The sequence below is a fragment of the Marmota flaviventris genome, chromosome 4 (genome assembly GCF_047511675.1).
Source record: "Marmota flaviventris isolate mMarFla1 chromosome 4, mMarFla1.hap1, whole genome shotgun sequence".
Classification (NCBI taxonomy): Eukaryota; Metazoa; Chordata; class Mammalia; order Rodentia; family Sciuridae; genus Marmota; species Marmota flaviventris.
In genome coordinates this window covers 35,443,059-35,460,104 of record NC_092501.1, presented here as the reverse complement: position 1 = coordinate 35,460,104, position 17,046 = coordinate 35,443,059, and the positions used below count along the sequence as shown (strand labels likewise).

Genomic DNA, 17,046 nt, shown 5'->3' with positions numbered 1-17,046 from the left:
TTGAACTCCCTATTATTTTCATGAGATCCCTTGTTTATTCCTCCCCTGCCCTCTCGCCCTCTATCATTTACCTCTTTCTCCCTTGCTTCACTTCTGCTTTCCTTCTCAACCCTCCTACCCTCTCTCTAGTTTCCACAAATGAGAGGAAACATTCTACCCTTGACTTTCTGAGTATGATTTATTTCACTTAGCATAATATTCTCCAGTTCTGTTCATTTACCAGCAAATGGCATAATTTCATTCTTCTTTATGGCTGAGTAAAACTCCATTGTGTATATAGACCACATGTTCTTTGTCCATTCATCTGTTGCAAGAAAGTATTTCAATGAATACCCATACATCTCTCACTTATTTTCACCACTTGTTAACATGTTGCCATATTTGCTTAATTTTTCTATACCTGTTCACATGATTACAGCTTTCACTGAACCTTTTAAGAATAAGTTGCAAATAGGAATCTTTATCTCTAAATACCTGGGTTTGTATCACCCAAGGAGGAGATACAATTACCATCATATTTTTATTTAGTTATAATGTTTCTTTGACTTTTTCTTAATTTTTCTTTGTCCTTCAATGACATTACTATTTTTGAAAAGCATAGGTCATTTGTTTTGTAAAATGGCCCTCAATGTGAGCTTATTTCATGTGTCCTCATGATTAGAGCCAGGTTAGATATTTGGGGCAGAAATATGACATAAGTAATATTGTATCTTCCTAAGTATATCACCTCAGCATGATGTCAGATTGTCCCATTAATAGTGTTGTTAAATTTGACCACTTGGTTTAAAGAGTGTTGATCAGATTTCCCCCACTGTAAGGGAATTTTTCCCCTTTGTAATCATAAGTTTACATTATGAATTTTAATTACATAAAACTGCAGTCTCTCTATGAAGAGATATTGTAAAACTAAATAAATGTCCACTTCCCCAATAACTTTCACCTAATGGTTTTAGGATTCCTAGGAGTTATTGCCTGAATCGATTAATAACAGTTGCAAAATGATGATTTTATAACTCTCTTATTCCTTATACATTTATAAGTTGGCAAACTGTTGTAAAAAGGAACCCTATCTTTCTCTATTTGTTGCTTGCTTGTTATAAATATGGACTCATGAATTTTTTTCTTTAAATTCAATGTGTTATAATCCCTTACTATCATTCATTTTGAGGTTTACATTATTCTAGAGTTGGCCTGTCTAATTTCACTGATTCCTAGCATCTAAGGAGAGAAATACCTAATCCCAAGAGTATTAAGTATTTTTAGTCCAGTCACAATACTTCTCAAATTTTAATTGCACACAAATCACCCTGGGCCCAGATTCTACATTTCTGATGAGTTTCCTTGTAATGCTGATGGTCCATGGACTGCAATTTCACTAAGCAATGCTACATGAATTTGTAGGCTGATCTAGAAGAGTTAAAACTCATGTTGCTCTCCTTGTATTACTATGAAAATTTTGCCTCTTCAACATGAAAAAGAATGATCCTTTGGAGGATATGTGAGCTCTGGTAAGACAGAGTGACCTCACCTAATTGATTCCCAGAAATTATGATAATGAGGAGAGCTAAGTTCCCCACATTCATCATGCTTATTACTTTTGCATTTCTCTTGAAATCTTGACCTTTCAGGGAGTTGGATTCAGCCATTGGATTCTGGGTTCTGGGGGAATAGTAATGATCTCCATGGTGGATGTGTATCTACCAATATTCTTGAAGTCAGCTCAGATCCTATCAATGAGAGAAGTTAAGTAATTTGAGTTCTCAACAAAAAAACAAATAGTAAAATGCATTATGCCATATTCATACATGCACATCACATAATTTCCTCATTTCCCGTTACCTCCCCTTTCCCTCCTTTCTTTGCTCTACTCAACTGGGTCCAGGCAGAGGGGAAATTTTTCTTGCTCTGTAGGAGTATGAGCTTTAAGCCATTGACAAGTCCTTCAGTGGCTTTTGGTCAAATAATTTCCCTTTTTCACTTTAGAAGTCATTTTTAGCAAGATTGTTGTTGGCACTCTCGTCATTTGTAGTTTGTCCATAACTATTACATTCATTAAAAATTTCCAAATACACGTGGTATTTTGTATTGCTTGGTAACCTTGTTAGTTTACATCTTTATCAGTAATCTGTTTTTTCCTTTCATAATTTTATTTGCCCATCTATCATCTGACTTATATTTCCCTTTTCTTCATTCTATTAAGAATTGATGGGATTTTTTTTTCCTGAAAGAAGAGAACTTCACAAGGGAGGAACTCCCTCTGTGGAGGTCTGAGGGATGCATCAGAAATCAGAGGACACCTGCTGAATAAAATTACAATCATCCTAGATTAGCAGCTACTAATGGCATTGGGGAATGAGTGAATGCAGATCGGATATGTACATGTCAACTCAATTAGCAGAATATGGAAGATTTCCAAATTGAGAGTTTTGGGTTTTGCTTTGTTTGTTTGTTTGCTTAATCTCTCCAATTTGTGTCTTTTGCTGTTTCTGGCATTTAGATAAATATCTGATCATAGTATCAGACTTCTGCGAAGGCTGTCCAGTTTCTGACCTATATATGACTCACTACTTTGTATGTCCCACTGCTCTCTCTCAGTTCCCCCTTCTTCACAGAGGACTGACCCTGCTGAGGGATATTAGACACCCTTCCTCTTCTTGCAAAGAATCTACCTGCTGCTCCAGCCCCTTTCTGTGATAGAAAATCTCCCATTCTGTGCTTGGTCCCTGGTCACAGCACATAGTTACATGCTCATGGAATAAAGTGACATTAAGAATAATTTTATTCTTCCTCCCTCCATAGTGTGTGTGTTGCCTCAATAATGTGTTAATATAACCACACTATGGAAATATTACCTCCGAAAGCTTATCTGGAAATCTCCTAATAAGATGCTGAAGCTTGTAGGTACCTTTTAAGCCTTCTTTGTGGGAAGATACCACCTGAAGATTTCTAGTATCTAACTGTATAATTGGCTTAGCCTTGTAAGAGTTCACTGTCCCATCAAGGACCAGTGGTTGCTATAACAGTATGAGACCACAGAACTTGTGGTCTGTGTGAGCCACTATCACAGTATTGGGGGGCTTGGTCATGGCTGCATGCCAAGCACATTGGAAAGCAGAAAGGCTATTTCAGTGCTACTAGTGCTAGACACCTGGCACCAATTAGATCACAACTGCTTGCTGCTATTTGGTCTCTTCCTTTTTCTATTCCATGAGTTGTATTTTTTTTTAAATCATTGAAAATCAGAAATGTTTCAATTACTGGCCCAGATCTCTGTGAATCTTTATAACCTCTCAAAAATGTGTATAAATTCTTGGGGTAGTAATAAATAAGAGAGCAAGTTTCACCTATTCTCTCATTTAAATGTAGAAGAATATCTCATTATTTCTGACACTGAAAATTTTCAGAGGAGCTGCTTAATACACACATGCACACACACACACACACACACAGAGAGAGAGAGAGAGAGAGAGAGAGAGAGAGAGAGAAATTAGGAGGACTATGGTGGCATCTTGAACAGTGCACCAAACAGTTTTTAACATGCATTAGGTCCTTTGAGGTATTTGTGAAATAATTGTTCCAAAGCAAAAAGCAATGGCAACTGAATACATTTTATTTTCATTTTGTATCTTATTTGCTTTTATCAATTATTATTTTGGTTACAGAAAACTTAAATCTTTCATTATATTTCCAATGTTTGCTTGAACATTAGCCCCTGGCTGTTTATGCACACATATGTACATAATCTGGCTTGCTACATCCAGCACAAAAGAGCAAACCTAGTTGTATGATTAGCTAGAGGAACTGATTGTTAGGTTAAAGAGTACCCTGGAATGTTAGGTGGTTCCTTTAATTTTGCCTGAAAGATCTTCAGATGATTTCTTAGAGTATACTCCACGACAGTGTACTGTATTAACTTTAGTTACTATATGGCTATAGAGGTTATTGTAAATTCAACCAGCATTTATTGACTACCGCCTAGATTTACAGCCTACCTGTCCCTGCCTTCAGGTTATTTACCTCTGGACCTGATTCACATAAACATAAAACATCAATACTGATACAAAATTAGTTGCAGTATCAGGTGCATGGGTCTCCAGAGTTCTCAGAGAGATTCCTATGAGGTAGGAAGTCTGGACAAAGGAACAGTGAGGGAAGGTGCAGGATTGCAACTGGCCTGAATGGCTGGAAAAGAGGGATAGGAGTCAAGTACCCCAGGTAATGGGGCATGGCATAAATAAAGGCTGGAAGTGGATGTTCACACTGTGTTTGATGAACATGACCAGGCCTGGCCTGATCATTGAAATAAAGGTTTTTGATTGGAAACAGTGGAGATGAGGTCAGAAATCTCCAATCCCACAGGTGTTCTGCTGCTGCAGAGCAAATGGTCTGAAGGGGGTTGAGCAGCACCAGGACGGTTCTGAAGGCACACCATCAAGCTCCACTCCTGCCTCCATCCATCATGAGCTGTGGGATCCTGGTTGTCAGGCAAGCTCTCAGTGTCATGGTTGCCTCATTTCTAAGGTGATAAATGAGGAATTATTTTATTTATCACACAAGGTTGTGTAAATGACAAAAGAAATAATAGCTATCTAAAAGGCTGAGCATCCCTGTTTGGTAGAGCTCCTTCCATTATTAGCTATTAAGGAAGGGCAAAAAGTATTCTGTGCCTTGGAAAGCTTCCAATGTGCAGAATAGGTTGATGGAAGCTTTGAGCAGTTGCCTTTCACCTTTGTAGGGTTAAATACAGGATTTTAGAGGAGTTGCCATGATTTCCAGTTTCTATACAGGAAGGCATAGAAAAGAGTATTTGGGGTGAAGCATTAAACAAGACCATTCTGTCTCCCTTATATCTCCAGTTCATAGACTTGAGGAATGATCGTGTTTGAAAGACATTCAGAAATGATTTGGTCACAGTCATTGGAAGTGCCTTTAATAGCCAGAGAGAACTCTAATGTTGGTCAGTTGGAGGAAGTGAATTATTTGGCCAGAAGTAATTAGAAGTTTGTTTGCCTGCTTTTTGTCTTGGTTAATATTTTATATCATGTATCTAGAGGCTACTGTGCTGACAAGAATGAGAATAGAGGATTCAATCTAAATAACTCCAAGTGTAAAACAACTACTATGACTATTCCTAGAAGAATTGTAGTGCTTAACTATACTACCTGGGCAAGGCTGATTCTCTTTTGGGGCACTTTGGATGGAAAAGAATGTGGAACATAGCTCTCTATAAAAACAAGACTTCTGTTTGAACATTCTTTCTTGAAGCTTTTCTTTCTTTAATCACTTTTTAAGCTACAAATAACTAATTCATCTAGTAGGAAGTTTGAATTTTTACTAAGCTTGACGTCTTTGTAAAGACAAGAATAAGTTACACTTCAGGCCCCACTTGGAAGAAACTGTATGAGCAATTTTATGGTATGTGTACTACATTATATAATAAACAACATCTCAAAAGATAATATCACACCTACAGTTTTGTTTATCACAATAAGTTTTATTTCCTTGATTCTGAATATTATAGATGTTTCCAAATCTGTTTTGGAGTATTCTTACATGAAATTTAAGTGTTTTCAAGAGTCAAGACTTAGAAATGCTAATAGTGAGTCTGTTGTAGCCTTCCAAATATGCCATGCATTTATTGATACCAATAGTTGTTAATTGTCTTGATGATATTTGTGCCTTATATAATGCAAGAGATGAACCTGTTAAAAGTATGACTGTAATATTTGAGGACATATAGCTCTCTATTTCTTAGACTGTGTAGATTCTGAATGTGTGTACATGTCAAGTAATCTCAATAACTTGCTATTTGTAGCACAAATTAGTTCTATGCCACATATTATAAGTATTAATCTTATAAGATTTCTTAGAATAGATCCAAAAGAATATCTAGAATTAAGTACTGCATAAATTAATTTTAAATAACCTTATTCTGGTTTATACACTTGGGAATTGCACTAATATGAATAAGGATCAACCACTCATTTCTGTTTAGTTCAGTTAGCTCCTCTCTGTATCCATTTTCTTCCTTGTCTTCTCCAAATTCAATGCAATCATCCTTAACTTTCTCCCTGTTCTTATATACACTTCATCGGTGGTCGTGTAGTCTGTTGCTAGTCCACTTATCCACCTGTATGGCTCCCTTTCCAGTGGCTGTCTGTAAATCACTATTACAGAAGTATGCTATTCAATTCAACTGGGTTCTCAGTGTTACAATTGGTTTGGTTTTTTAAATCCTCCTGTATAAGCCTGGAGAAATTCTCTCCCATTTCTCATAGCCATGATTCTAAATTTTATCAGTTAAACTCTGATTTATTTTATACTCAGGTAGCTGGGTATAGTCCCTTCTCCCAATGTAAATGCCTCTGGGGGGAAAACCCCTCCCCTGATCACACAGTTAGGATGCTACTGAGCCAGTCTCTGCCTCTGCCGCTGCCATCAGGTGGCCATCTTTGTTGTATATCTGTGTCTTCACATGGCATTCTCCCCATCTCTCCTTTTCTTATAGGGCTATGGTCATCTTAAGTTGATTATTACCTTCAAGGAACCTATTTCCAAATAAAGTCACATTCACAGATACCAGACTTTAGGACTTCAACATTTCTTTTTGATGAACACAATTCAATCCTTTACAGGCACTTAGAGTAAATTAGTGCAGTGCTTAACATGTAATACTTAACAATGTGGCATGTTAAATAATGAAGGTAATGAGCAAAGTACAGAAAAATGAAATGCTCACATGATTGTCAAGTATGGGTATTATAAATGTCAACTTTTAAAAGCTAAATTTTTTTAATTTGGTTTTGTCAATGGCTAGTTTATTGTTGGGTACTTCTAAAGTGAACTGTCTTCTCGTGTAAGTCCACGTATCTTTGCTTATAACTTCAATTTCTAATTGCAGAAATCCTTCCCTTTTCTAATAAAAGGGAGTGCTCCATTTAAAACTTCAGTGTTTACAGGTAAAGAGGACTAAACATTAATTAAGGAAATACTCTAAGGGAAATGGTGATCTACTAATTTGTAATCATCAAGTTCCAGTTAATTTCGTTGGCAGTACTGGTGATAAGCATCATTCTAACATTTTTAGGAAGTGAAGTAGAAAGTTCAAGTCAGGAGCAACAGTTCTTAACAAAATTTGATTTTTAAAAGCATACATGAATTAGAGTACATCTGATTACTTCTCCTCTTTGAGTTTTTTTTTTGGGGGGATGGGCAATTTTCTCAAGTTAGTAAATTAAAGTGACAATATATAAGTGATCTAATATCAAAGTCAACTCCTTTGTAATTCAACAATATACATAACAAATGGACATCAGTCTTGGTGACTTTTGTGCAAAATTCTTTGAAACCCTCTTCCCCTATTCACAGATTCTTCTTGAGTTGTATATTATAGTCATCCCAACAAGCTAGAAAGGGAAAATATTGTCAATGACTGTCCACAGTGTCAATTTCCTTGTTTAGCGTTATAGAAATAAAAGTATTTCTCCTTAGGCAAATTGAGCCAGATCTGGTTCCCATAGCTGCAGTGTCCTTATTTTCAAATGTGCCCTCTCTTGTTGTAGCTGCTGTCTTTCAAAGGTGATGGGATGGTGAGCTCTCACCAACCTGTCCTTCAGGGCCTCTTCCCAGACCAGGACCTAGGCTGCTGAAGCTGGCCATGGCAAGGCTGGAGCTGGCAGATAACACACTCCAGCATGACTTCCTGAGGTCAGGCCAGCTTGCAGCGCTCTCTGTAAGTAAGTATGTGCACAGATAGCTACCATTGAAGTCCTCTTCTCTTAGGTCAGCACCCTAGACTCCTGGACAGAATGGGGAAATATGTTCACTTTAAATATCATCACTAAGACTGGTGTTTGGAAGTCATAAGTGTGAGACCAAGTCTGATTTTGGGCAAATAGAAGAGAATGTTTTTGTGTAACATTCCTTTTCTCTTTGTTCAAAGACTTTCTCCACTGTGACAGAGGAAAAAGATCAAATTAAATCTTAACAAAGCAGAATAAATAGATAGCTTCTAACTCCCTGAGCTGTTTGATATGATGATGGTGATATCATTTGGTAGCTAAGCTTCTATGTTTTATTCGCTGCCTAAAAATTAGAAATCATAAAACAATAAATTAAGACATTGCACTAAGATATTCTGATTTTAAACTGTCATCAAGACCTTAGAAGTGGTCAGTTATGGGATGTAGGAAACTTTTAAATTGTTATTGTTTATACATATTCATGAAAGCTATTCACTAGATCAGGAGTTAAACAACTACAGCTCTAGTGTCAAAGTTTTATTAGAACACCGCTACATGCATTTGTTTACATATTATTTTTGTGAGCTTTTGCCCCACTTGGGCAGAGTTGAATTGTTGCCACAGAAGCCATATGGCCTTCAAGCCTAAAATATTTACTGTCTTTCCCTTTACAGATAATATTTGTCAACCCCTATAGTAGATAATGCTTCCAAGTTGCACAACCATATAACTGAAGATCTGGAAGGATCCTTCAAGATTACATGTCCCAAATCTACAGCAGTTTTATAGATAGGAAGATCAAGTCTCATGAAATGATGTGCTAAGGGTCTTACTATTGGCTAATGATTTTCTTTACCTTTTTTTTTTTTATAAAGAGAAAATTTTTTGCTTGCAGTAGAATATAGTCATAAAATTATTAGTTTTATACTTCAGGGCACTTGCTTTCACTATTTAAGTGAAATACTCAATGCAAATTAATACTCAGAAAGTAACTTTGTGGGCATTGGAATAAAATCTGAAAATGGAGGATGGTAATTTTGGCCTAAAAAAACTACTCCTCTGTGGAAAACACTTCTGTGGTGACTAGTTCAATATTCGCCAAACTTGGTATCTTTTGGTCCTAGTCAGTGTTGCCTGTGCAGCCAAGACTGTGTCTTTTACACTTTCCTTTTGTGCTCCTTACTGATCCCTCTTTTTCTGTTCACATAAACTTTTTCCAGATAGGGTAAAATATAGTTGATTGTGGATAGGTTTACTAAATATATTTCATCCAGTCCTGTCTCCCTAAGTCTATTGGAGTTGTTTGGGTTTTTTTTTTTTTTTGGGGGGGGGGGGGACTCTATCTGGGGATTGAACTCAGGGACACTCAACCACTAAATCACATCCCCTTATTTAGATACAAGGTCTCCCTGAGTTGCTTAGTGCCTCACTTTTTGCTGAGGTTGGCTTTGAACTCATGATCCTCCTGTCTCAGCTTCCCCAGCCATTGGGATTACAGGTGTGTACCACCATGCCTGGCCTACTCAATGGGATTTTGAATGTTTGTAAAACTCTTTAGACTTATGCATGCATTCATTTTAAAATTCCATCTGGAGAAGACTAGTTTAAGCTGCGACTGCCGTATTTTGCTTATTTTCTTATACTCTCTTAGAGTGTAACTTTATTTTCAAATTAGGTGGGGGAAGGGGACACCCAACAGGGGAGTTAGACAATTAACTTTTACCTCTGTATATATACTAAAAGGAAATATTTGTTCTAGTATATTGACTTGGTTCTTTTTGTTTCTGACTTTCCCATTTGCCACTAATATTCACAGCTTTGGGGATTATGCCATGTTGTCTTTATAACTGGCAGAATAGGCACATGGGACTAATTTCTTGACCACTCGTAGTGTTCTTTTTTCAACTGGAGTTCTTGTCCCTTGATCACGTTCCATTTAACACTTTATTAAATTTGGTATATTGCTGAATAATTGTTTCTTGTGGATAAGTCTCTACTTCCTGGTGTGATTTTAATTAATAGTCCTAGAGGGCAGGATTATGACTTTACATATCCTTTGTAAAGATCCCTCCAATAGAATCCCAAGAAAGAATAAAATGCGTCATAAAATGTGTCCAATATTTCAAGTTTTTTGATAAATATTTATGTGAATGCTTATTGTTTGCCATCCACTCTACAAGGGATACATAATCAAATACTAGATCCACTAGGCTTATATTCTAATAGGCAGTTCAGACCAGTTAATCAAATAATCTAAGACACAGTGATATGTGTTTTAAGAGAATTAAGTATAAGTTGCTATTTATGTATATGGTCTGAGTCTATAGAGGATGACCCTCAGCAATTTTGAGGTGTCCAGGAAAGTGGTTTTATTGTTGTTGGTGGTGGTGGATACTGGGGATTGAACTCAAGGGCACTTGACCACTGAGCCACAACCCCAGCCCTTTTTTGTATTTTATTTAGATACAGGGTCTCACTGAGTTGCTTAGCACCTTGCTTTTGCTGAGACTGACTTTGAACTCTCTATCCTCCTGCCTCAGCCTCTCAAGCCACTGGGATTATAGGCCACCGTGCCCTGCTCAGGAAGGTGGTCTTTGAAATCAACCATTACCTAAAGGATTAACAAAGGTTGGCTAAACTTTCAGGGATGAGTAAGGGCAAAGGGATTGTATAAGGATGTCCATTTGGAAGAAAACTCATCTATTTAGCCAGAGGGTAAAGAGGTTTACTACAGCGGAGTCATGGAGTTCAAGCAAGGGGCTATAGAAGTGGCAGGGATGGGATGGCATTATTAGATGTTTGGGTTTTCTCTTCAAAACAAATTTTTTTTTTTTAAAGCCAGGGAGCAGCATGACCAAATTTGTAGTTAAATCCTTTGTGCTCTGGAGAATGGTTTAGTAGACAAGAGCTGTAGAGAGATTACTTAATAGTCCATTGAGTAATGGTGGGTAGAGATGATAGCGATCTGAACCGGGAAGGCAAAGTGAAAGGATTCTAGAGACATTTGGCAGAGAAGAGTCCTTGAGAATTATCGGATTGTGGGGGAGGGGAGAAGTACGAGAAAAAGAGACATAGTCAAGGACAATTGGAAATCCTTCAGTTCTCTATTCTCCTCCCATTCCTCTATCATTGATTTTAGGCAGTAATTGATTTTGAGCTATAATGTTTATGGTCAGAAAATAAATACGCTTGGGCTCAGTAGGACACTTATGTTAAATTTTAATATTCTCTATAATCTCTATGGGAAGACTTTTAGATTACAGAGTGTAGTTCATATGTTAAAGAAACTTTGTGTTGAAAGATTGAACAGAATATTTAGGTATATAAAATCATTTATGGTAATGAAAAACCCATTTGATTTAATATTTTAGGGAAATGTAAATATGTAATCATATTTTTGAAATGTTATGCCATTAAAATCAGTTAATTTTGATGATATATTTACTACGCAAGAAAGGAATGTGAACTTTTCAGTATAGAACTATCCATCCATTGCCTATCCTTAACTGAAATAAAAATGTAGACATAAAATATAAAGTAATGAGTAGTTCCAAGGTTTATCAAGAACCATTTGTGATTCCCTGAAAGGATCTGGATCAATAATCAAGTGAATAAACAAGTTATGCTTTTTTGATCAGTCAGTTGACTAGTTCACTCCTAAATGCCATCTAGACAGTTATTTCCCTCCCTCCCCTCATTCATTCTTTCCTCCTTTTCTTCCTCCTTCTCCTTTTCCTCTCCTCCATGTTGTTTCAGAAAATGTTTGTAAGTTAATCTTTTTTTTTTTTTTTAAAAAAGAACTTCCTTACCCTTAAATTCTTATGCTTAAGAAGTTCTCCTAAGAGGTTTAAATAAAGTTGAACTGACACCTTTGTTTTGATATTGGTACAACCGAAATCAGCTCTATGATTATGAATTTGCCACTTCTTTGGATCTTGGTTTTTATATCTCTAAAATGAGAAAACTGAAGTAGATTAGTGATAAGGGGACTCCCAGCTAGGATTCTCTTATCCTGCCTTTTCTTTTTCCTGGTCTTATATATTTAGTTGTTCTGGGTGAGCCTTTGCTTGATGGTCCCACTAGTATTTGAGGTATGTTTTCAGAGTTATCCTCATCTTGAGGCTTCAACAGTTAGTTCTTATACCCACTAGCAGGACCAAGGGATAATAGAGAAGTAACAGGAAAGCAGCCACAGGGCAGAGAGAGAGGCCACACAGCAGCTGAAAGTTCCATGTCTGCAAATTTAGAATCTACACATAGCTCTATTGCTCTTTGTAACATTCTCCCTTGCCACTGCTTTTGTCACTATTTTTTTAAGAAGAAAAAATTATTGCTTGTTTTTTTTTTTTAATTTTTGTTTGTACTTTATTTATAGGGCTAGGAGAAGTGGGTTGGTTGCTGAAGAGGGGAGGAAAAAATCACACAACATTTCACTACAAACCATGCTGCCTCTAGGATACAAAGCACAGATTTCCTTACAAACGGTGAGAACACGCCCCCCTTCACAGTAGCAGACACACATGGCAACCCCACCTCACATCCTTCTGCAATAAAAATATAGACATGAAATATAAAGTAATGAAAATGTGCTATGTAGCATGTTTGTGATCCCCCTTCAATTGCTAATATATATCCTACTATCCACCCTTAAGTTTATTTTTCTTCTGAGAATGCTAATTAACTCCACTTACTGCTAATCACCAATCACATTCATGCTCCTAGGACTTTATTAGCTGTTTTTCTTTTTTTAAAAAAAAATACATTTAAAATAAGTTCAGGTACAAAATAGAAAAATATCAAGTCATGTGTATATGTTGTAGTATATACAGTAATATCATCCATTGCATATTTTAAATACAGTATAAATTAGGTGACTTTTCTATATTGCTCTATTCAGTTTCTAGATGAAGACATGATGACTAATCCTTCTGCTATAAAATAATTTGACCTGACTTGTTTTCTTTTACTTATTGTAATTTCTGTGTCTCACTGAAGTTGATCCCAATTGGACACTGGCATATAGTTTTGCAAAATTGTATTTAAAGGACTACAAAAAATGTGATCATTCAATGTTGTTTCAGAAAATGAATTGTTCCTGCTGTGATATTAAAGTCGCAAAATGTCTTACTTATGTCTGCTTTACATAAGTTTAATTATAAAATGAATAGTTTTAAAACTGCCTTAGTCTGCTTTTTGGTAGAATTTCTGCTGGAATACAGAACCAGTGGTTGTTGCATTTATTGGTTTGCCTCTAGGCTCATATCCACAATCTAGCACTCTGATAATAAGGTGATTTCTATTAGTAGGAAATAAAGCAAATACTTGACATTAACTTTCAATTGTTTAGCCATCCCTACTCTGGTTCCTGCAAAGGAGACAATGATGGAATTGCAAATTTTATTTTTCTTTCTGAAACATCAGATTGAAAGTTGCCTTTTACAACTTTCCCTTTAAAATGTTCTTTTAAACTTTTGTTTCACCAGTGAAGAGTGCATTAATTCGCCTACTATCCTGGGATTACTGGATTACAATCTTTTAAGGAAGGGAAGGGCCGGATCTAATTTATGTTTAGCAAAATTATGGTTGTAGAAATTTGTGAGTGCGTGGAATGTAATAGAATAGGATTGAATGACTGAGGAATGCAGCTTTAATGCAAGCTTTTGAATGAATGTTTTTTTGCAATGAATGGTCTCTTGTAAATCTCAAAGTCCACTAGAAAGAGTGCTGGGGTTTTTTTGTTTGTTTGTTTTGACCCTTGCAAACAGCAATAAATCTTTTCCACTTACCCTCACCCTCACCCCTATCTCCACAACGTTCCAGTTACTTAGAATTGTCAACTCTCAGGATCACTGGACCCATCCAACTCTAACAAGTTCGTTAGTGGTTTTTAAATAAGGTCCAAATCCAGGGATGTTTTCGTCCCCACTGCCGCCCAGGTGGGACTGATTTCGGGAAAATGCAGCAAAGGAGACAAATTTTGCTGGGTGACTCAGTCTCATCTGTGACCGTTGCTTTTAAACCCGCCAGGAAAAATATACTAGTCATTGTTGTGATGAAAACAACAGGGAGGGGGTAGGGAATATAAAAAGAACCGAGATAAAATTTGGCCAAAGCTATGAGCCATGCGCGAGCCACCTCTACAGGACAGGCGAGGCGATCTCAGCACCTGCGAAGAGCCCGGGCAGGCGGGCGTGGCCTGCGGGCGTGGCGGCGGTGGGCGTGGCTCGGCGGCGGAGGGCGTGGCCGGCCGCGGGCGGGAGGTGCCGGCAGTTGAAAGTGGGTGGAGTTGCCCTTGGAGGCGGCACCGGCCCTGGGCCCCGAGGCCCGCCGCGCCCTATCGGGCCCGAGCCGAGTGGCCCCGCGGAGCCGGCGCGCTCCCGCCTGCAGGGGGAGGGCGGACGGGGCGCTGGGACCGGCCAGGCCGCGGCGAGCGCTGTTTCTCTTTCACTTTCCTTCGTTCCGAGGCCGTCGCGCTGGCGGACAAGGAGCTGCGGTGGTGGCGGCTGGGTAGGTACCGGGCGGGCTTGGGAGGGGCCGGGACACTGGCGGCCCCCGCGCTCCCCGCCCAAGTTTGCGCCGGGGCGGGAGCGGCACCCCTAGACACCTGCCGCGGCCGGCCCCGCCTGAAGTCGGGGAGCCCCTTGGGGGCGGGTACGACCGGCTGAGGTCTGGGGGCCTCGGGGCCGTGCCCTCCCCTCCAGGAAGGAGAGGGCGGCCAGCTGCCGGCGCCCGGCTCCCAGGGAGGCGGCTGGTCCTGCCCGTGCAGACCCGGCCCGGCTCGAGCGGCGCATCGGCTGGGCCCGGGCCCGCGCACCTGCCGAGCGGGCGGACGTGTGCTTGAACCGCACGGATCTGTGCGCCGGGTCTTGGAGGAGGACGCGGAAAAGTTCCCTCCCGCCCCTGCCCCGTCACTGCAAGGACTTGCTTCCTTTAACTGTCTTGTTGACAGGGCTCTGTGCCTTAGGATCATAATACGACCCAGGTCGGGACAGTGCATTTCCTCTTTCAGAGGACTTTCTCTTACTTTTGAAGCTTCAAGGCAAATCTGTGGAAAAGGCAGGGCAGTTAATCCCAAGGTGTGGAAGGGGAGCTGAGACCCAGGGACGGCTATTAAATGCTTCTCTGAAGGTCATACAAGGCTAAGGGCCAGAACCCTGATGTCCTGGTTAATTACACTTTCTTTCTGTTACACCCTCAACACTATTTCCTGAGCGGATAGGATGATTACACGCGGAACCTATTCCCTGAACATTTGCAATGGGTACGTGTTGAGGGAATGATGCCTTTTACTTTTCCTGTTACTTCATACTTGCAATGCGTTAACAGTTAAGATGGGGCAAAGTTCCTGTTTACAGAATGAATTTAGGAAAATCAGCACCTAATTTCATGTTGTGGTAAGAGGACACCTTCCTTGTAAGAAACTAAAAACTTTTAAAAACTAATTTAATTGCATGCCAACTCTGCTGAAGATTGTGAGGAAAAAATAATGACATTTATTCAGTTTTACCGTGTGCTAACTAGCTTTTTGTATAGTGTCTCATTTAATCTTCACCACTTTGGGAGGCTGACACTCATTTTCATTTTACAGTTAAAAAAAAAAAAAAAAGCCCTGAAACTTAGAAAGTAACAGTGCTTAAGCTATATACTTACTAAATGTTACCGGTTTCTATTGAGGATATTTCAGTCTAATAGAGGAGATAAAGAAAGAATATAACTAAAAAGGGAAATGTAATATAAAAAATAAGGGTTAAAAGGAAGGAGAGATACATTGAGGATGGCATTGGAGAAGGGTTTTGAGGGTTGTGTAGGAATGCAGAAGAAAGGAAGGCTTTTAGTAGAGCCTGCAGAGACTGGTGAAGGGAAGTGATCCCTTCATTTAAGGATATGTTATGTGTGTGTGGGTGGAGGATTGTGTTATGTGACAGAGCAACTTAAAGATTTTTCCTGTTTGTAAAGAGGAGACACTGACATTCTTTTGAGATGAAGACTCGATTGTAGGAGATATAATAAAATAAATCTGATAGCAGAATATAAGATGGGCTGTAGGTGGAGAGATACTATACAAATAGAGTGGAAAAATGGAAATAGGAACATTCTGATTGGGAGAAAAATGAATTTGGTTTTGAATCTTTTAACTTGTAATGACAGGAACTCCTCTGAAAGAGCGGTCAACAGATTAACAACAACTAACCTGGAGTGATTACATAGATGCCCTCCACCTTTTCATGCATTTGAAGTTAAAATGCATTACTGAATCAGAGTTAATAGCTTTGTGTGTCATTAGTATGAGGTGAGAATTGGAATTCCAAGATTGGATAAATTTGTTATTATTCTGAATTAGAGTATAGCAGATTTGCAGGTTAACTGCATAGTAAAGGATATGTTCTATTCACATTTGAACCATGCAATATTTTCTGTTAGAATAATGATTTTAATATGGTATGAAGAAATTGACACCTTTTTCTCTCATTTTCTTATAATGATTATGGAAACAGATATGGCAAAGCAGAGCTCCCGAAAGGAGTGATGATCAGCGATCTCATGATAAATCTGGATATTAGTTCTCATGCCTCGGGACATCCTATTGGGAACACCACGCCAGCTCCTGGGATCAGACTTTCATCCACTTAGTACCCGTTTGTCTGAGCTACTAAAGCCAGCTAACTACTAATGGCTACCCAAAGGAAACATTTGGTGAAAGATTTCAATCCTTACATTACCTGCTATATCTGTAAAGGTTATCTGATCAAGCCAACTACAGTGACAGAATGCCTCCATACTTGTAAGTATCCTTTATGTCATCTAAAAAATTGTACCTATACCTATATTTGTTCTTTTAAAACTGCCATGTTTTGTTTTTATCAAAATTTAACTTTTTAAAAAAGGAATTCTAAGAGTTATCTTTGAATGGATTTTCAGATTATTTGTCATTGAGATATCAGTGGCATATACTTTTTCTGTTAATTGAATCTCAATACATAGTGGATTTTTATTAAAATACAAAATGTTCTAAAAATCAGAAGCATACTATTGATTATGACTTTTTAAAAAAGTGACCTATTTTAGATTTTTATTTTAAAAAATTGTGCTGAAGGAATTAATGTGCTCAGAGATTTTGTTAGACTTTTCATACTTCACCTCATTGGTTCTCAAATTGTGTGATTCCTAGACAGGCAGTGCATTTATGAGTATACCCTGGGAACTTGTAAGAAATGCAGGTTATTGGCCCCACTCTAGATTTTCTGAATGAGAAACTCCAAGAGTGGGCCCAGCAGTCTGTGTTTTAAGGTGCCTTCCAGGTGAT

General features: G+C 38.4%; 1 protein-coding gene across 3 annotated transcripts in view; it reads left to right on the top strand.

The window, feature by feature from the left end:
- Pcgf5 (polycomb group ring finger 5) overlaps positions 1-17,046 on the top strand; it is a 113,519-nt gene that overhangs the window by 39,865 nt on the left and 56,608 nt on the right. Inside the window, exons 1-2 of one of the 3 annotated variants that reach the window (XM_027939918.2) lie at positions 14,126-14,249; positions 16,238-16,524. In XM_027939918.2, coding sequence (XP_027795719.1) covers positions 16,413-16,524 — 112 coding nt within the window. In that variant the 5' untranslated portion in view covers positions 14,126-14,249; positions 16,238-16,412. Of the gene's footprint in view, positions 1-14,125; positions 14,250-16,237; positions 16,525-17,046 lie in introns of those variants that run through there. The other 2 variants (XM_027939920.2, XM_027939919.2) reach the window with 2 other exon arrangements.